The sequence below is a fragment of the Pempheris klunzingeri genome, chromosome 18 (genome assembly GCF_042242105.1).
Source record: "Pempheris klunzingeri isolate RE-2024b chromosome 18, fPemKlu1.hap1, whole genome shotgun sequence".
NCBI lineage: Eukaryota > Metazoa > Chordata > Actinopteri > Acropomatiformes > Pempheridae > Pempheris > Pempheris klunzingeri.
This window is the reverse complement of record NC_092029.1, coordinates 12,385,873-12,407,930: the sequence shown is the minus strand read 5'-3', so window position 1 is coordinate 12,407,930 and position 22,058 is coordinate 12,385,873. Positions and strand designations below refer to the sequence as shown.

Below are 22,058 nucleotides of genomic sequence, written 5' to 3'. Positions count from 1 at the left end.
CTTCTCAAAAGCTCTTCGTTCAAACAAAGCGTTAAGAAAACAGTTCCATGGTCCTGTTGTTGGTGTTCGGAAACTCCAGGGTCTTATCTTTCCCCTGGACTGTTGCTCTGTTGTGAGTTCCACCCAGTGGTTCGTCCCTGTGGGGCCGGACGGGAACTGTCTGTAGCATGCAGGCTGTCTCACACACCCCTACGCTGTGTGATTTTGGTCCATGGAAATATGCATCATCTATCATCAAATCAGTGCTGCTGGTTCTCTGTCACTGTAATCAACCGCTCAAATGGCACACACAGTATTTTTCGTTAAACTTAGACTGACATAGATTGGAGTTGAATGTGGGTTGTGACCATTGATCCAAACAATGTTCAATTAACGGGAACTGTGTTACATATAGATTTTTGACCATAGTGAAGCTCTAATTCTCGTCCAGACGTCATCTCCAAATCCCAGCTGGGCTATCTGTAAGATCAATAGAGCAGTTATTTGAGGGTGCAATGAAACTGTCAGATTATTTCATCTCTGCATGCTGAAAGCTTAACCCCAACCAGCAGGACCCCTCCAACAGTCAACCTCTTTCCCTTCACTGAACGATGTGAACTCTCAATAAATTGTCTCAGGGACACAGGCAAAGTAAATGTCACACCAGAGCTGAATAACATGTCTCAAACTTCCATAAAAGGTTATTGTAAACAATATGTCAAGAGCAGGTCATTTTTTACAGTTTTTACAAGTTCGCAGTGTCCAGAGATTTTAATGTCATCCTTTGGTACCTCTGACTGGTGTTTTTGTTTTTCTTCAGTTTGCTGCTTGAAGTCGAGAATAATGTTTGAAGTTGAGGGTGAAATTCAGGGCATAATCAATATTTATGAAGCAAATGTATCAGCAAAGAGCCAATTCTTTCTTTAATATCCATTTTGAGTTGATAAAGGGTGTATATTAAAGACAATGTGTGGGTTGTGGTGATGTTGATGAATATGTGACCTCATTGGAAAGTAAATGATTCCCAGGTGGGTTTTGGGGCTGTTATCAGAAACTTCACTGGAATGTTTTTTCGGTGGAAGTGGGGGCAGAGGAGGATTTGAATACTCCCTTTCCCACGATACCTGTTATTCATCTACCTCTTTTCTCTGATCCGGAAACAAACAGTTTAAATGACTGAAAAATAACCCAAAGTAATGGTGCCATGCCTTCATAAATAAACACTTCACTTTCTGCACATTTGTCTTTACTGTTCCTTTCTTGACGGTGTTCCGCTGACGCCATCTGTCCTTTTACTAATATTATTGCCGTCTTTCTCACTGTTCCTTTATTTTTTTTATTACTTTTTCTGCTTCATTCACTTGGGCATGTACCAATTCATCATCATGTCTTTCCATCCATCAATGTATCCCATCTTGTCTCTTGCTCCAGGCCAGCCTACAGACCATGGCCGTCTGCTGCTTTCACAGCATGACAATACCAGATATTTTCTTCGAGGCTGTCTGTGTGTTTGGCTGTGACTTGCTTAGTGTGTTTGTTGAGTGTGTTTCCCAGCATATTGTTGTAGCTTTTCTATTTTTACTCATCTTCCCCCTCCAACTGTGAGGTTTTGATTATGATATGTGATGGCCCATTATTTTGACATTAGCTTCATAACTCCACAGGACCATCCTTTGAGTTTTTGTTCCCACAGTTGTCTTGTACTGTAGGAAACAAGATTTTGTTAGCGCAGGACTGTAATTGGTGCAGTCACCTAACCTTTTGAAGCCCCAGTCCTCCCCACCAAACACAGCAGGTGGCGGGCTCATGTGCTAATTGTACTCCTATCTCAGCCCGTGCTAGAGGCGACAGCAGCTTCACAAGTCATCATGTCACAGTGGCTTTTTATTTCTACTGTGGTCTACCGCTGTTATGTGCTAACAGACCACCCACCACAGTCAAGATCTTCAGCTCCCTGGACGCTGAGCACCTCAAATAGTTGTGAGAAGTGGACAGAAAGTGGAAGAGATGCCCCGCTGTTGGAAAGCAGTGATAAAAGGAAAGAAGGAGGAGCAGAAGTCTTTGAACACCAGTGAAGAGCAGGGTGATAAGAACTTAGAGGGCCCTCAGCAGGTCTCTGCTTTTAAAATCCAGTCAATTTAGCAAGTTGATTTTCCTCAAAATTGAATGACTGGGAATATTTTTGCTTTAAGCCATTTATCCAGGAATTAATTATTAACCCTTGTATTAGAGACCTCTGCTTCAGTGTTAAACTATGTTAAAAGTTTTAATCCTAATACTTAAATGAAATCAAACCCAGTTTTTGATGCTGCTCATGATCTGTTAGCATTCAATTTTTACATAATTACGTAATTACTTTTATTTATAATTATCTCTCTTAAGAGCAGTTTTCATTGTTCCTGGCAGGATTTACAGTTAGCAGGTGGGACATTCACAGGAAACGATTAATATACCTCACCGTTTACTTTTCACTCTCCTGGAGACTTATCAGAGATATATTAAGTTACCGCTAATCCAAAACGAACACTTTCTGCTGCTGCTAGTTCACAGTGAGATCATTCAACTGGCAAAGCACAGGGTGGTGTTTGTTGTTAAGCACTCACAGGAAACGTGATGTGTCTGTTAGCTCTGATCACTGGTCCCTCCCTTACACACACATAACACATTTAGACACAACTCTAAAGCCACTGTGTTCATCTCAAGCACAGGGATTAACATCTAAGCACCACTGCATTTTACCTAAATCTTGAGGTCATCTCCCAAGTGTCTTGTAGACACACAAACTCACAAAAGGCACACCAGAATCAATAGCTGATTATCAGGCAACAGCACACAGTGCTCCTGATCAATTTCAATTTCCCTGTTTAGGAGTTTACGTATGAATCCAGGATGTCCTTTTTTCTTGTGTATGATTACAAGGATGTGACTTGTGGTCCATTATTGGATTCCTGGAATAAGTTTTAATGATTTGTGTGACCTTTGACTCCAGTTGTCCTCTCTAATGGCAGCTCTGTCACATCAGCAGAGGTCAGCTGTCAATTGAGAGGCGGACAGTGGCTTTTTAATGTGCACATTAACGGTTCGCACATTCAGGGACATGCTTTATTGCTTTGACTTTGCTGTTCATGTTCTGCTTATTCCCATTACACTCTACTCCCTCTTGTTTTGCTTTTTATGGAGGTATCTTGATTTTAATCTGGAGTTGTGTTGGCATACAGAAGTTCAGACAGACGCTAGAAGGCCTTCACTAGAGTCATGTGGACAGGCTTTGTCAGATATAAGTACATCATCCCGGCAGTGTGAGCACTGAGCTCTGCAACATGACGAGAATTGATAGCTAACTTTGTGTAATACTTCTGTCCAGTCAGCTGGTATATATTCTGTACATGTAATTTACGTGTTCCTGAACAGGTATGTCAGATAATTGTTTTTTGGAAGATGTGAAGCAAGTGCAGATGACACAAATATGCTGTTGAACAGCACCATTTTGTCAATGCTGCTCTATTCATCTACCAAACTATTTCACTCCATTCATCCTCCCACTCAACAATCTCACTGGGAGCTGCATTAACCTTGTGTTGATGTAAGCAAAGCTTAGGGATGTGGTGGCTAAAGCTGCTCTTCACTTTGTTATGGTATTCTCAAAGAAAATAAAGACTTACATTATTGAGCGATTGAGCAAAGCTCCACTTAATTACACTCAAATGTAAAAAAAAAGTACAATCATTGCACAATTGCACTTTCAATTAAATGGAAGTGTGTGTATACATTTGAATGCAGTTCACCAGAGCCCTGTAATGCACGGGCTCTCTCAAACTCATTACGATTTGTTCCACAGTTTAACAGGTTTGATGTACTGCCGAGTGAGCTGCAAGGCAGAACTACTCCAACTACTCTGCCACACACACACACATACACGCACACAAAATCAGGGACCTAATCTCCCCAGAAGGGTGCTGCCCTCCTAACAGGAAGAGGAGGGTCAGTGATAACCTGGGGCACAGGAGGTGATTTCATTGGGATATAAGCACATTTGTGAGGTTGAGAATTGTAGAGAAATGCCACAATTACATCGATTTTTGTTCTGACGTTGTACACTGTAGAGGCAAACAGTCTTGGATTAGACCGGACTGGATGAATCTTAAGTGACCTGCCGGGGGGATAGCTACTGGGCTGTACCATGGTAGAAATTTGGCTCTGGGTGTATTTGTGTGTCTGTGTTTATGTGGCAGTTTTGTGTTTATTCACCGTGGTGTTCATTTGCTCTGTTTGTGATCCGGCGATATAGTTGCCCAGCTTTATTTAGACAGTATGGCCCCTGCTCCCTCTTGACATCATCTGAGACAGCAAAACTGTTCTGCTTCGGCCTCCTCTCTTTCAGCTGTTGCTCTTTGACTTTCACATTTTCCCTTACAGCAGTCTTCTATTTATTCTCTGGAGTTGTGTTTCTAGTCACCTAGCGAATATTTACTTTGCTTTTAGCTCTGTTTTCATCTCCACCAACTCCCGAGGAAAGTATCTTTATATTTATCTCTTTAGCTGCTCCACTATGTTCCCAAGCCAGTCACTAACTTGATGTCTGCAGTTTCTTGCTGGGCAGGTAGTGAACACAGTGAAGTTGCAGGTGTGATTAATGAGTAAAAAGATGCTAAAATTCACTGAGGCTTTGTTACAATGAGTGACCTCTCTCACATTGCACATAGTCATGGGATCTATTATAATGTCAGAATATTGATTCATGCAGCTGTAAAGGTTTGGTTTAAAAAAAAAAAACACCCTCTTTGTCCTCTTTGTCTAATTTGAAGGCAAGGAAGGCTGAGTCAGTCACAACAATGCACACACCACATACAGTATAGCCTTGAGAAGAGTAAAGCAACCAAAGCTTTGATGAAGAGGACAGAGAAAAGGTTTTTTGACACAGTTGACCTGTACATAATGTTATACTGCAATATTTAGGGAAAAAAACCCTTTACTGTTCACTCTATCTTATCCTGATTTTACACTGTATAAATCTTTCAGTTTAAAATTAAATGCCTTGACCTTTCCTTTCTTCTCCTTCCTTTTCTCAGCTTCAATTCTCACTGGGAATTATAGACATGTACTTTACAAGAAAAATCTGTCTTGTATTTTCTTTTTTCTTCCCTCTTTCTTCCTCACACTTTTTCTCTTCTCACATTTACTTCTCTGCTCTGATAACTTTTATTCCTTCCTTATGTCCTCCTAATGGCATCATGTAAACAGTTCCTGTTGTCACTACCTCTCTCTTCTCAATCAGTCAACTTTACTTTTTTATGCTCTTTTTGCCTCAGGGATTGGAAGTGTTTCATTCTTTACCCCTGTAATGGTCATAATCCGCTTACTTCAGTAACGTAGCCCAATATTAACCCCCCAGTTCCTGCCTTAAGCTCCACAGATGAGTGTTTGAATGACAGTTTCAGAGTTGCTTGTGCAAAGTTAAAATATCAGAACCCTTTGGTGAATTGGCATTGTTAAACATGTTTCACAAAAAATGTTGTTTACTCCTTTTTTTCTTTAATCTGAGCTTCCACTCATTGTTGAATTTGTTATGCCTGCCAAATGTGCCAATTTTCCACCAGTTAATTTTGCAACCTCCACGAGAAAGCCCTCAAATGTTAGATATTTGTCGGCATACATCAAAAATGCTGTTTAAGAAGCTTGAGTATGTAAATATTTTAATTAGCTAAGCACACTTCAAAGTCTTTCTCTTATGAATATGCAATACTGTATTGTATGTTTTCTTTTTTTTCTCACTTGACAGCCATCTGTCTGCGTGTCTTTGATGCACACCACATGTCTAACCCGCTGTTCAAAATGCCAACACACTCAAACACTCATGCAAGTTTAATATATGGGATGTTTTTTAATTCAATACTTACACCTTTTTAGCATAGCCCTATAGACCACAGCCTCTACCCATCCCCCTCAAAGCATGCTATAACCCCCATTTCTTCTTCTTATTATTATTATTTACAGCTACCAAGGAAAGTTGATGTTCATCGATTAAAATGCATGATTAATGTCTGTGAAAACGATTATATCTGCCCTGTTCTGACACCCAGCCACCCCACCCATCCCAAACTCCCATTGCTTTATTGTTGTATTCTTTTTTATTCAAAATCATGTTTTCATCACTCCTGAGCAAGGCAGGCTCTCTTCATTTGGCCCTGTGCCCTCACTTTCTTTCTTTTAATCCTCCCAGACCTCCTTATCTATTGTGTTCCTCTTTTTCTGTCATCTTTCGCTTGCACCATACCCACTTTCTTATTTTCATCACCTCCATCTGCCATTCTTACTTGTGAATACTGATCCCTATTTTAGTACTAAATTCCATATGAAATCCTTACTGTGAAACTCCTCTCTCTACCATGCTGGCTGCATATACAGGCCTCAGGAAGTGGGTGTGTAGTGTGTCAAGTTGGTTTAGGGGGAGAGAGAGAGGGAGAGAGAGAGGTAGAGGGAGAGAGGTAGTGAGAGGAGGGGAAAGGGAGGATACTGATCAAAATAATAAACAGCTGTATGAAGGAGTGGGGCGAGTGGCCAGACAGAACAAGCACAACGGAGGAAGAAGAGAGAAGGCTGTGGACACCAGCCTGGGTGTTTGAGTGACCCCCGAGGGAACGAAAAGCTGAAAAGGAAATGTAACTTTTTAAGAAGTTTCCTCGTCCCCGGGAGGGAGAAAGAACAGCATGACAAATAGATGACCCCTCGTTCTGTTGAAGAGGCAAAGATCTAATCGGCAGAGCTGCGACTTAAAGAGGCCGACGAGTCAGACTCCCTGCCTAGGATCGAGGCGCTGAGTCTTGAGGTAGCTTCCTGCGAACACGTGGCTCCAGAAAAAGAAGAAGGCATTCTTTGACTAAGTGGCCCGGTCATGGCTGTGATTAGAAGGGTGTGATAGAGCGAGACCAGACCGGGGCTGGAGACCTGAGGAAGGGGGGTAGTAAGGCAGACACTGAGGTGACTCAGTCACCTTTACTCAGGGGAACGAGAGTCCAAACCATGTGCCTCTTTGTGCCGCCGTCTCTCCTCTTGAAATGTCTGGCGTTGTGTGACTGGCAGAGATAGAGTGCTTTTTATCAGAGTAATTGAGACCAAATGCCCTGGCCCTGCCCTGGGTTGGACTGCCGGACATCGTGTAAACAGCTTCCTTCATGCCCAGAGGGGAAGTGGAGGAAGGGAAGCACAGCAAAGTTGGAGGAGAAAGCCAGACCTACCCTTAGACACTGTGAGGCTTACATCTGTCTGCCTGCCCCTCGAGACACAAACCGTTATCTCCACTTTGCAGACCTCCACCCAAGATTTCTTGGATTTTGCTCCCAGTTCCAGTGTCCCATTCCTGGCCAGAGGAACTCTGCCTCCAACCTTTACTTTGTCAAACCTCCAGTGGCTCCAGTCGTACTGTTAATCCCAGTCCCAGCTCTGAAGCATGAGTGCAGGGTAGCTGACACCCCCACCGCTGGACTTGGCTGCCTTTCCTAAGAGGATGCTACGAACATGTGGTGGGATTGGGCGAGCACACACACTGGCACGCATGCACAAGTGCTGCCAAGGGGTGTGTGAACTGTGTCAGTTGCCTGATTTGGAACTGCGACCTGAATTTGACCCTCTTGCATTTGAGTTTTTTATGAGAGGCGGGGTTTTCTGTGGTTGGATTCAAGATTGCTCATACTTTGGATTTACTATCGATCTGAATCCTGACCTTGAAGGTATCCTTTTTACCGTCACCACGGGAAGACTTACCTACCTGTGCCAATCTTCCACCGGTATGACAATAGAGAAGATGTAGGCACCGGAGGGAGTGGGAGGAGTCAGTGCACACACTCCAACATGATTGGCTTGAATTTCAGCTTGCAGGAGCTGCTCAGAAAGTTGGAACAGGTATATATTATCTACTGATTTTTAGATGCATTCTTGATTACAGCTTGGTATTCATCACAGTGGCTTTTGAATGCAGGCTTTTCAACATCAAGAATTCAAACACAGTCACTATTCATTCTCCATCTCCCCTTGTGTTTGTAGTTGTGGACCTAATTTGGTCTGCTTTATGAGGTCTGAGCAGTCATTATTGGACTCATTAAAATGGAATAATCGGTTCTGGCCTGCTTTTCTAGTTATTACAGGGCGCTACCATGCAGGGAGAGAATTAGTATAGAATGAGACCCAGAGCCTTGACTTAGGCCTCATTTGTCAAAGCAAACCTTTACAGTAATTGTGTTATTAAGGGCTAAGACAAACATGACTTAACCCAGTAAGGGCCAGGTTGTCGTGTGTCAATGTGAAATACTTATTTGGGCAAAATTATCATCAAAAGAACAGTGAGCATTTTACTTAAGGTTCATCTTAACTGTGTGTTTAATGCTTTTATTCTCCATAAAGCTTAAAGTACTAGTTGTAACTAGTTGAGCCCAGAGCCAACCAATAAATCTCTATCATTCATTACAGTGTGCATGAGATCCAGTTCTCATTAACTGTCTACCCCACACACACACACACACACACACACACACACACACACACACACACACACACACACACACACACACACACAGACAGCTCTGTGTGTTTGTGTGTGTTTAAGCAGGCAGTGGTTCAGTTGAGTCAGAAGCTGTCAGTTTGTGCTTTTGGTGTGTTTTGTATATCTGTTGCGCTCACAAATGTGTGTCACTTGCCTCCTTCAGTGCAGACATGTTTTGGCCTAAAGCTAAAGGCTTACTTGTTTGCATTTGTGTGAGTCTGTGCATGTAGGTGCAAGTTATAGAGCTAAATCTGAGATCCTTTACTAAGACTAAAGATTGCATATTGAGCTGATTTCTATCAATAGCTCATAAATAAAACATGAAACAGAGAGGTATTATGTAGCTAACATGGTGACCTGCAGGGCACAGACATTTCGTGTGGTGTTTTGTCTGTGTTAAAGAGCAAGGGAAAGAAAGTCATCTGTCACCACGCTTAAGCACCTCAGGATTCACATTGACATATATAAACCACTGGCTCAAAGTAGTCATTCAGTGGGTGAAATGAAATTTAAAGGGAGCTTTGTAAACGAATATATGCGTCTCTGTATTCCCACACAGTCCGTGTCTGTCTAGTGTGTGGTGCCGGTGTGTGTGCATGGTTAGTGTTACTTCCGGTGGTAGTAGAAGTGCTAAAGAAAAAAAGAAGGGAAACATTTGGGTAATAACTTGACACACTGCCAGCTGGCTCAGTGACAAAATGACTCTGTCTTTCACTCTGTGTCTGTCCTTCTGTCTTTCTTTTTTTATCTGTCTTTGTCTGTCTCTCCCTGTTTCTCTCTCTCTCTCTGTCTTTGCATCTCATTCTCCTTCAGCCTATCTGTCTACACCACCTCCCTCTCTCTGTCACTTTCTCTCCTCTATGACCTTTAAGAGGCATTTGATTTGTGTCAAAGAGCCAGCGGGTGATTATCCTTGCAGATCACAGTGGAGGGATTTGCTTCAGCCTTTGTGAAACATCTATTGGCATTCAGTATATTGCAGCACTGTGCCACGGATGACTGTGGTAATTGATACTTAATTTGTTTGAAGCTGGGTTCCACTGTAGCTCGACTGTATTTTCTCCAAGAGCACAGTTTCCAGAGTAGCTGAGCCATGGTCACATTTTCCACTTACTGTACCGTATGTTGTCATGTGCTCCTAACATAGATCCTATGTGTGTCTCCTATGTGTTATCCCACCTCTTCAATCCCATGCTGTGTGTGTATACGTGAGTTTCCTCAATAGCATTTTCCTTGTCTTCTATATTGTCAGTTTTTCCAGGCACATTGGTTGTACTGTATCCACTATACACTTTTTTTTTTTTACTAATTTTTGCGTCATTTACAAATTTGTAGAAGCAGAGGACACTCTTTTGGTTATTAACCTCTTTTTGTAATTTTAACTTGTTTTAATAATGCAGAGACTACAGTAAATGAGTGCAGCATCATTAATCACATTTGCCTAGATAAGGCAGTTTTACAGTAATTGTAAAGTGAAACTTGGCTAATTGTGTAATTTCTAATATGTTATGCCACAATGAGAGAGATAAACAAGCAGTAATTTCAGGTACTGAAAGATGGGTCATTTCAGACTTTTTTTTAATTAATACACTGTTGTAGGCTATAGGTCTCATTATACTCTTATCTACACTCATTTTGTCCCATTTGCAAATCTGCCTTTGTGCTGCAGGCAGTGTTACACATCCATATGCTATTGGAGTCTTGTCTTTATCTGCAGTTCAAATGGGTTGAACTGAGGGGAGTCCCAGTAGAAACAGAGAGAGAGAAGAAAATGGAGGAGTTTTACACATCTAAAAATAAAACGTTTGACAGGATCCTCTGCTTGCGTCAGCCCCCCTTGTGGTTCCACTCCACACATAAACACTCACACACACCCTTTGAGATGTGGTTTTGTAATAGAGCTGCCTTGTTAAGGACGCTCACGCTCACGCTCACACTCACACACACGCATGGAAAAATCATGCTTCGTCACACTATTGAATATGGTGGCCTCTTACACACACACACACACACACACAAACAGATATTTTTGAAATAGCACTGCAATACATTAGTACATCATTCTGTATCCCAGCATAACATTAGCAAAGGTTGCTTTGGTGTAGCCCCAGTTCAATCTAATGCAGCATTAGTATGGAGGCAGACATTGCTTAGGGATTTGCTCCTGGGCAGGGAGAGCATTCGAAGTCAGTGAAAGGGTAGAAGTTAAAATCGTTACAGTCAAAGAGTCAAAAAGTACCTTGTGGACATTCCACGAACTTCTCTGCCCTCATGAAATGTTGTGTGCTGTACGCTGTGAACTTCCTCTGGTCTAGTCCTCAATCCAACATTCTTTTTGGCTCGTGATAATCAGCTGTGACAGCCTAGAAGACTGTGATGATCAATTTTGGGTGATTTTGAGAGGAACTTGCTTTACTGCCATCCTTGACTGTACTTGAAGCTTTGGTTCCTCTGAAGAAATGGTCACTTGAGACACTTGCTCTTTGTCTGTGTATTCGTAGGACATCCAGGCAGAGATCGATGCCCACAATGACATCTACAAGAGTGTGGAGGGGAACAAGTCGAAGATGGTCAAGGCCCTGGGCAGCTCAGAGGAAGCCGTGTTCCTCCAACAGAGACTGGATGACATGAACCAACGCTGGAGCGACCTGAAGGCCAAATCAGCCAATATCCGGTCAGTAAAGCTTTATTCAGTTCTTAGAAATAGGAATGCTTTTTCCCTTTCTTCAGTGTTTGTGGTCATGCTGCTCTCATTTCAGTTTTCTGCTCTTTTGCTAAAAAAAACATCTCGGCAGAAGGTCTCGATCATGGCAGTGGTTCAAGTGGGTCTCTTCCTCAGTTTACTATTTTAACCAGCCAATTAATCACTCATTGCAGATGCGAGTTTTCTAACTCAACAAATAGAAAACAAAATCACAAGAAAACTCAAGAACTGAAGGTTGTAAATACAAGAAGAATTCAAGAAGCCAAAACTAAACTTTCTAAAAAAAATCAAATTTTCTCTCCACTCAGCAAAAGTACATGAAGCACAAATCAAGAGTTAGGTAGTCCAACGCCACTATACACTGTTAACGCACCAATATGCTGTGCTCTGTGTTTAACTCATATATGTCCCTTTCTGTTGACTAGACCATTCCCAACTCTGTGCTCTTGAAAAGAAAAAAATACTAATATAACATCCTATTCATGATGTTACGTGACGTTGTTGTGCTTCCTATCAGCTGCATGGATACAGTAGCTACTATGTTTCGCATGTCCCCCATGAAATACAGCTCCGAAACGTCCGAAGAGCTTCCACCATGGCACATAAACTTCTGAGGACAGTGCCGCGTCAGCCACAACCTTGGCATAAATAAATAAGACTGCCGATGTAGAGGGTGAAGAAAGTGAAGGTGGAAGTGAAGTTGACAGGGCCAGATGGAGATGTTCAAAGGGAGAGAGGAGGAAGAGAACCAGCACATAAAAAGCTACAGGGGCAGAAGGGAAGGTTAGACTGGCTGAATAGAAATTGGGTGAAATAAAAGATAAAAAGATTCTGCGCTGAAAACCGTTGAACAGAGAAGAAGAAGAAGCTGTGCACATTTAAAAAGCTGGACAAGCTTGAGAAAAATAGATAAGAATAGGTAAGAGTCATGTTTGTGCGGGGGCAGGAGGTGTGGGGGTAACGTGTCTGTTGATTGTATACAGCCCATTATGCCTTAATTGCACTACATGTGTAATTATGGCTAACTCAGCGAGTGGCAATAGGAGGTCTCTGCACACAGTGTTCAGACACATTATGTCTACAGAAGAGGTGAAAAATGAAAATACTCATCAACACATTGCATGCAAGCTACCACCCACACAATTAGCAGCCAGCTGTGTTCCTTTTTACAAATGACATATACTCCAGAAGGGCAGCAACCTCTCTGGAGTGTTCAACGATCATGTTTGTACTGGGTTTTTGTAGTAATAAAGGCTTTTTAGCCGATTTCATCTTATATGTTTTTATAAGCTTTAAACCTTTGCATTTTCTAAAAATAAAATTATATAAGTAGCTTTAATTCTCTAGAAATACAAGTATCAGCCTCTAGCAGGTGCAAAGTCTGCATTTATGTTACTGCAAACCTGCACAACATATTATAAAAGGAAGAAGCTATACTACAGTTCAGACGTATCTCTTGATCGTACATGACAGAATAAGCTTCAGTAGTGAGAGTTGGAGCTGCATATGTAGAATGATCGTTTAAGTGAATGGTGTGTGTTGGCAGAGCCCATCTGGAGGCGAGTGCTGAGCGCTGGTCTCGTCTGCTGGTCCTCCTAGAGGAGCTGTGGAGGTGGATCTGCATGAAGGATGAGGAGCTGGCCAAGCAGATGCCCATTGGTGGCGATGTCCCCACTCTGCTGCAACAGCAAAACCACTGCACGGTATGTACCGTCGCCACAGGCAATGTTCCTGCCACGCTATAAAAGATTTATCACACCATGTCCCTCATTGTTTCCTTCAATTTCCTGAAAAGTTGAATTCTTGAGTCCATCACAGTTTTAGCATTTTGCAACCATACTCTTAACTTCTATACATTTAACAGTAAAAATGTGATCTACTGTAAAGGCACCACTTTATAGCGCTAATAAGTTGTTTTTACTTATTTTACCCTATTAGTCAGACTGTGCTCTGACCCTCCTAGTTAGAGGAGTTTGTCATTCCTACTGGTTCATGGAGTTTGGAGGGGCTTTAACTCACTTGAATCCTACCCCCACCCATCGCCAGCCTGAGCAGAAGTCTCATGAGCCAGAATAAATGAAAACACCTGAGTGGGCGTGCAGTCTGCTTCCAGACTAAGCCAATCAAACAGCACTAGATTAGATTATCCAATACGCACGCAGGGGAAAAAGTACTTCTACATATACAGTATTCTGTAATGCTGGTGAACAATATTTTATAGTGCTGTTGCAAGTATATGTATTCAGTTACTGTATTCATCTGGTGCAGTCAGAACTGAAACCACAGCAAGAAACTGTGATTGTTGAGCAGTAGCACAAGTCATGCCGACATTATTAAGAATCAGGCTGGTCTGCATGGTGGCTACGGTAAGTTTAGCTACAGCAAACAACAGATTGCTGCGGTCAAGCGTAACCAAGCAGTAGTGTTATAATGGTCACTCAGCAGTCGCCATACAAAAAACTTCAGCGCAGAGTTAAACGCCAATACCAATACCAATTTTTCACTCGTATTGTTATCTATAAACTTTATAAAGCAACAAGCAATCAATACCTTCATTGTGCCAACCGTTTCACACCATCATCATCACTGCTATTTGTCATCCATGTTTCCCACTGTATTATTTATTGTAACCACTGGTTATTGTGATAGTGCATTCGCGTGTAATTGCTTTCAGATAGATGACTTGCCCTGCAGCTACCGTTTACTCCCAGACCGCTACTGTTGATGTTGCTCTTGACACAGTAATGCGTTTCTCCGCACGCCGCTCACGACGCTATTATTTTTTGCTCCTGAAAACGCCTTGAGAGTAAATCTGTGCGCTGTCATGCGTAGTGCAGGATCACAGACACACTGAGACAGATCAACAGTCACACACACATACACACACCCATTATGTATGTGCTAGGGTGTATATGATGCTTACTGGACATATATTTAACAAAAGCACATTTTTTTTAAGAGTGCATAATGTTTCATTAAAGTCTGACAAACAAAAACATAACATAATAATTATATATTACATTACATCTTATGACATTTTGGTAGATAGCAATCATGCACAGAAAAGGTGATGATTATGTCCTCAAACACACCTCAATATAATATATGGAAGGGGAAGGAAAAAGGAAAAGAAAAGTTTGGGGATAGGAAGATAAATGGATAAAAAGATTACACATTTGATAAAAGTCCATACAAGAAAGAGAGACTTAAGACTTTCCAAGACAAAGTCGAGAAAGACGGATAACTGATCTACTGTAGAGACGGGGGGGGGACGACTTTGCATCGACAGACAGTCAATGTCTTGGCTGCTGTAACGCCTGCTAAGTATAGTCTTTTAATGATTTAATGAGGAATCATCATTCAAAAGCAGAACTGAGTATGTAGATCCATCCCCTCAAGATCGTGGCTACAAATGTAATAAAAAAGAATATATTAATTATGAATTCAATATGTGAGTTTGAATGAATGTGTTAACGAGTGGGATTATGGAAAGAAGAGGAATATTCTGTTTGACAGTTAAGAATCTAAAACTCAAGTTTTATTTCTGTGGTTTGAGCCATGAGACAATAAACAAGTGCACAGGTTAATCAAAATTTGTCCCTTGAGGTCTGAGATGAAGCTCTGTGTCTGACAGGGAAGGGAGACAGGCTTCAACCCAGCAGATCAGATGAGGTCCATTAGATAAGGAGTAGGACTTAGAGCACACAATAACCGTAGAATACAATCTTCCTGCATCTCCACTTTAACCTTCCCTTTCTCATTACCCTCTTCCATCTCCTTTTCCTCTCTGCAGTGTCTGTCCTTCTGTTGGTCTACTTCACCATTCACCTTCTCTTTTCTTTACAAACCTTCCTCCTCTTTGCCTTCATGAGACATTTCCCACTTTAGCCTCTCTCCAATCCCTTGTTTGTCTTCAGGTCTTCAGCATTGCGAATGCTGAGAGAGGAAATAATGGAACAGGGGAGCTGAAGGCTCACTTTTCATTTTGACTATGTTATATTTTTCCCTTCACTTCCTACTCCTCTGTGTTCTTAATAGATTGGCCTGGAGGTCTTGCCGACCCTGAGAGGGATGAGGGGGCTGAGCTGCACAAAAAGCTGGGGCTTTGAACACGTCATGCTCTATTACTTGCTTACACCGACCCACATACACACACATGCAAGTCCCCTGTGCTCACGCATACACACACACACACATCAGTCACTCAGTGACACACACACACACACACACACACACACACACACACACACCACAGCAGCTCTCTCAGTGTGGAGGGGCAAATGTGTTTAGATATATGGAAATTGGTATCTATGAAGTAGGGATGGCTTAAAAGGGCTAAGTGGAAAAACCTGTCTTTTTTTCCCCTCTTTTTCTTGGAGACTTGGAGAGATAAAAGAGGAAGAGGAAGGCTAAGCCACTTAGCCCAACAGAGGGCAACTGATATTGCTGTTATTAAAGAATCAGAGGGAAGAAAATTATGAGAGAGCAGTGGTCTGAACACAGAGGAAAGCGATGGAAAGGAAGCAGCGAACAGAGGTAAAATTCGATCGAGACAAAAGTAGAAGAAAGAGGATGGATAGAAAGAGGTTTATATGTAGAGGAAAAGAGGTTAGTAGAGATAAAAAAGTCATATATGGTGTACCTTCACCTGTTTGTTTTTAGGATTATCTGTTTTTAACACAACGGTTGTATTAGATTCTTCCTGAAAGTGTGTGAGAGGGAGCGAGAGGTGTTGTCCTGTCTTACTTGAGCGACTTCTTCTGCCTCCTCTGTGTATTGATCTGTGTCTTTGTTTTTCTATGCTAAAATGGCTCTAATAGCATTTATTAATCGCACATTCAATTATCCAATAAAAGGCCTTTGTCAGCACACAGCTGATTAAACTCATCAATCTGCTCTATTAAATTAACTGCTGTTAGATCAAGGAGGAACAAGGGACCAAGTGCCTGTGGGCATATTTAACTTTCTTATCTCTCAGCAACAGTTGGCTTTTGACCACATTGTTAGGAAAGTCCAATCTTCTCCTCTCAAACGCTCCTCTAAATCTTTCAGAAAGAAGAAATATAAAGACAAATGGGCAAAGTGTGAGTCTAAGTGTAAATTTATTTAAATTGGCAGTTAAATAAGTCTCAATATGCTCAAGTGGGTAAGATTACCCTGTCTGAAGTGAGGAGGCTCAAACAATCCGCTACCGAGCCCATCTTCATCATTGTGCCTGTATGATTGATCAGCACCATTTGCACCTGAACGGGCTGGTCGTAAAAGAGAATGAAACGGATTAAACTGCTGTGCTCAACTTTACCTTATCTCTTAGGAAAGGAAGGACTCATGATTGCCTCAATTTGAGTAACTCTTAATTGTTTTTGTCTGCTTGCTTTGCATTTCTTGGCAGCAGTTTCATGACATTGTTGGACCTGTGTCCTGACGGTGTGTAGCTCGATGACTACAGTTTCATTTTAGTTGAGTCAAGTGCATTCCTCACAAAAAGTAACCGCTTTATTGTCCACTACAGGGCAATATTTCTACACCTCAGTATAAAGCAGTGCATCAATAAAGCTGCTCTAATCAGTGTTTTTGTATTATCATTTGCTCAAATGACTACATGTGTCTGAAAGATGTCGCTCGCAGTGATGAACCCACAGATGAATATCATCCAGCTCAAAAGTTGCTGAAGTTCAACTGTATGGAACGTATTATTGCTTTCAGCTCATTGTTTTGGTTTTACGGCCCACAGCTTAACTGTTTTGGTTCACTCTCACTGCTCACATCAATTGTTTCCAGCCACAGCCGGCAACTGTTTCAACAAAATAACTGTCAAAACACCTCCTGCCCAGCACCAAACAGCAGACGGATCACATAGTGCAGTATTTAGCTGCTAGAGAGCCTAATATTTCCCTCAGGCACTTATACATACCAAAAAAATAGAGCTTAAAGAGAGAGAGAATAATGGACATACATTCATCAGATGGCCTAAACAGTGACCAAAACATCAGTAAATGCAGGTTTAAGATGTAAAGGAGACAAGCAAAACATTAACATAAACGCAGACATGAATGAATAGCTGCATGTAGCAGTTATCAGTAATGATAAAAAATACTGGGTTTTCATTTTGAAAATGTGCAGTGAGAATGAATGACTATTTGAAAATATTCTCCCAGAAGCACAAGGAAATGCATCTTCAGTGATCTAAAATTCATGTAAATCACTGCAGTGGAAGTAAAACAGCTCTGTAAAATAAACATATCTAATGCATATTTTAAAGAAAATAATAAACTACCTGTCAGAAAGCGTCACTGAAGAAGCTTATGTTTGCATTATTATTTAACAGCGCCTTACTATTTTATTAGCTGCAAAGTAGTCACAGGATGATTTCTGACACATGTGGATGTGTGAGTAAGGAATGTCAGGGAGTGTGATTTCAAACAACCATCTATCGGTAGCTCTTAGCTATTTCAAGATAACAGTGGATGTTAAAGGCAAAGGTGCAATTAAATTTTCAGGCTGTGTCACATCAAGGCTCGTTCATGAACTGTACGCAGTTTCAAAATTAATTCAGACAACAGATGTTAAAATATTTTCCTTCACTACAAATGCCTAAACTTACTTACTTACTTTTCTCATTTATTTTATTTGCTAGCTAAAATAAGCAGTCATCAATTTCTTGCCAATTTGGAGTATCTTTGGATGTGAGTGAGCCCCCATTGTGAGGGCTCCTTGAGTTCCTGTCAGGTGCTTTTCTGATGTTGAGAGCTGGTTTATTGTAGTGATCCTGTCGGGAGGGTTATTTTTTTCCTTGGAAGAAGATGAGCGGTGTGGTAATATTGCGGAAAGGCTGAGATAGCAGGGTCTACAGAGCGGGAAAAGGGATGTTTGGCAGAGCTCTGAAAGTAGCTCTGTTGTGATGCTATCTTATCTCCACCACAGCACACGGCTCACAGTGATAAGAGTTTGCTGTGCCACTACGGCCACACATGCACAGACCTGGACAGACACATCCCCACACAGACAAAATCAAGGTCACAGTCACTCACAGCCACAAGATAGATGTCATATATATTGTGGGACTGACAAGAGTCCTTTCCTCCTCTGGCATTCAAAAATCACAGGAGCCCAGGCTATATTCTAATGTGCCAATGCTAAAAACTATTAAAAAGAGGAAAAGCAAAGTGAAGACCTGCCCCTTTTTATCTTTGACATAGACAGCCATGCCTTATCACTCATAGGCCAGCTGGGATTTGCTATGGGGGAAAAAAGGCTTTTTTCTTAACCTGAAAGCTGTACATGTGTTTGATATTTACCTCTCGTTCTCCCTCTGAAAAGTGTGTCCCTGTCTGACACTGTGATAATGTGACTGTGTTGAAGTTTCACTAAAAAGACTTTTTTGAGTGTTGGGGAAAGGTCTTTGGTGTCGTCGCCTGTCGGAACTGCAAGGGTATCCAATGGTTGGATGACAGACAGAGAGGCTGTTTCTAACCGGGGGAATTACTTGGCATAACTTGTGTTGCCATTGTGGCTTTGACTGTGTCACTTTGGAGCCAGTTAACATTGAAGGACGAGGTTTGGGGGGACAAACCCTGTCATAAATGTCAACCTTGAATCCAATTGACAAGTATAACAGTTGCATTAAGTAAGATACAGTTATTAGTATCATGATAATGGTATTAATATTGAGCATCGTGCATTCTTGACCTTTGGAATCAGCTCTTGACAAAATAATGTGATCAAAAGGTCCATTTAGTAGTTATTCTTTAGCATTAACTTTCAGTGATATCTTATGATCTCCATAAGCAGAATTTGCCTGTTGTCATTGATTTGTAAATATTCAGATTTACATGTTTTCTGAGCATATTAGTACTTAGAGGGCTTGTAAAACTTCATATGTGTAAACAGAAAACTTCAGTTATTAATTTTGTTAGGCCTTCTCTGTTATTAAATACAAACTACCTGTATTAAAGCAGTTGTATTAGGTACATACTGTGGAACAGACAGTTTGCTGGTTTTATGTTAGAAATATTTGTAAGTTCCCTTTACATCTGGTTGTTATCAAGCGTCAGTGATTTATCCAACCACGGATGTTTCCACCAGGATGTTATTTGTGGTCACACTGCGCTGCTATCTGTGATTTGCAGAAGGGAATTTTTCTGTGATGTTACAAAACTGATAGCAGAATATTTTACATGCTAAACTCTAAGCAACATGCAGAAGATTATTTGTGAATAAACAACCTCTTCACACTCAACTCAATCCCTTCTAAAGCCCAATTTAAACCACCAACAAACCTGTGATTACAAAACAAAAAAACAAAAAATGGACAAAAAAGCAAGAAGTTGACTTCCACTGGTGTCCTCGCAGCTTAGCTCCCCACCCTCGTTTTCTTATCTCTTCTCCTCAAACACCCCTCTTTCCGCCTTCCTCCATCACCTCTCATTTAGTTTCTATCTCTCAAGGTCCCCTCTCTGAGCTACCTGCCTATTATGTTTCCTCCATGTGAGCTGGGAGGAAATCATTGGAACGGAGCAAACCATTTATTAGCAGGGGTGATTTAATTTGTGTTCAGCAGGATGCTCCATTTCAGCGTGAGGGTACATTTGTCCGCAGGAGACTGTGTGAAATTGTCATTGCACTGGGCTAAACTTAACTTTTACAGAAACTCACTGTACTGAAGTTCCTGAAATTAGATTTTTTTTTTTATTTTGAAACTAGAACATTGAGATGTGTGTCTACATTTCAAATCCTGCGAGCAGACTGTTGCTTCCAATCTTCCTTACTCTGCTTTTCTGTCCCTTCTCTTCCTGTCTCTTCAGATGGTGCTGTATATACAGTCTAACTGAACCCAGCGTGCTGTCATCTACCACTCAGTCAATGTTGTGGGCACAGACAAAAAACAGAATTTTTGGCATCTAATTTTTCTTGCGCTCGTCTGTTTGATAAGTCTGATAAGTGTGAGAGCCGTCCCATCTAATCAACTTGCCTCACAACATCTTAAACTACATTGCCTCCTCACAAAGCAATCACACACTCCGATAGGCAATGAAGTCCCCTGGGGTCACACTTATATTAAAACAAGAATAATTATACTGTTACATGCCATGCTTACGTCCTCTGTCTAGCTTTAGCGCCTGCTGTGAGCTGTGGGGAGGCTGACTAGTCAGCATGAGGTTAAGAAAAGTCATCAAAATGTCAAATTGGTTTGTAAACTTTTAGTAGTTTTTCTGTTCTGAAGTGTGTATGGATGCATGTGCACACGTGTGTTTGTGGTCATTTGTCTATCGCAGTGTGAGCTGCACTGTAAGAAGATGAGCAGGATAAGTGGTATTGCTAGCTGTCTCTGTAATGATAACTCCTGCAGGGTTGTAGTGCCAGGCAGCTTGGTTTATTCTGCGGATTGCCAAGCTAATTTTACTCCGACCTCAAGGAAATGCCTGGTTCGACCGTGTACTCTCACCTTCAATTGCTGCTCTGTTCTCAGAGCTCCGACTCACGCTGACACTCTTAACATCGCTGCTCCCTTGCTCTCGCATCTTGCTTTTCCTCTTAACAAGGGAAGACTGGGCAGAGAAAGTGTTTTGTTATGCAACAATCACCTAATTAGCCGTTGAGAGTGATGTTTATCTCATCCATAAGATGAAAATGAACATCTGCTCTTGTTCTCTGGTCGTAAACCTGCATGTGTGAGTTCATAACACGATGATAGTCAGAGCTGATTTAAACAGAGTCGGTTGATTAGTTGAGATTTCTATAGGGAGAGCAGCAATCTGGATACATCACCTAGTTGACAACACACCAAGTTCATTTGGAGTTCATTGGTGCAGCCATCAGGTTTCAAACATGTGCATACCTGTAGGGGAAATGCATTAATTACCCCTTTCTCAAATTTCATGTTGAAATGAAACGTTTCTCACAAATGCAAATCTTTACGGTCTCTTTTCATAAGCATCTATCATAATCGTCACACAGGAAAATTATATTCTCAAGACTGCTTCCTATCACAGTACAATACTAGAGACTGAAGCCCATTTAACCCACTGCTTTGCGTTCCTCCTGCAGGTGTTGCGGTCAGAACTGAAGGAACGTGAGCACTTGGTGGTCAGTACTTTGGATCAAGCCCGGATGTTTCTCGCTGACCAGCCAATCGAGGGTCCCGGAGAGCCACGCAAGAACCTGCAACCAAAGACTGGTATGTTTGAACTCTCCATGTATATCTATGTCTGGAAAAGAGAGAGAGAGAGCGGCTCCACTTTCATTGTAAACCATGGAAAACCATTTTGAAATAAGATTGCAAATAACCACTTTTCATGTTTCTTTTCCTGAGGTCTAATGTTGCAGTTTATGTAATCTCAACCAGGTTTTTGCAACTCCTCCATCAGTCCTGTTTACTGGGGAATCTCATCTGTGTCTCTGTCACACCTTGTCTGTGGTCTTTTGTTGAATCATTCATTACAACTTACATAATAAATTCTCAGTGGTTTACTCCATAGTGAGATAAACTGAGATGTTGGACATGTGATAATCATCATAATTTTCTGTCATCACTGACAGGTCTGGTGTTCTCTACTTTTTCATTCGACTGTGGACAGTTTTAAAGGCACTATGTAGTGGATATATTTTAAATTTGGACACATAAAATAGCAGAGAGCAAAAATTATGCTCTGTATCGTAAATAGAAATGATTTGGGGCACAGTTGAAATAACCTGACGTCTGTCTTCTTTCCTCATGTGAGGGATATTTGTCATTAAGTGGCACATTTTTAGGAATACACAGCAATAACACTGTTTTTTAAAGTATTTTTGATTTCTTTTTTCTCTTGATGCCTTTGTAGACTCCTTTTTTTAATCCAT

At 41.3% G+C, this 22,058-nt stretch overlaps 1 protein-coding gene across 1 annotated transcript in view; it reads left to right on the top strand.

Moving 5' to 3' along the window:
• Window positions 1-22,058, top strand: part of utrn (utrophin) — a 174,787-nt gene that overhangs the window by 95,438 nt on the left and 57,291 nt on the right. The window contains exons 56-58 of the mRNA XM_070849703.1: window positions 11,017-11,189; window positions 12,766-12,922; window positions 21,267-21,396. Of these exons, the coding sequence (XP_070705804.1) occupies window positions 11,017-11,189; window positions 12,766-12,922; window positions 21,267-21,396 (460 nt within the window). The remainder of the gene's footprint in view (window positions 1-11,016; window positions 11,190-12,765; window positions 12,923-21,266; window positions 21,397-22,058) is intronic.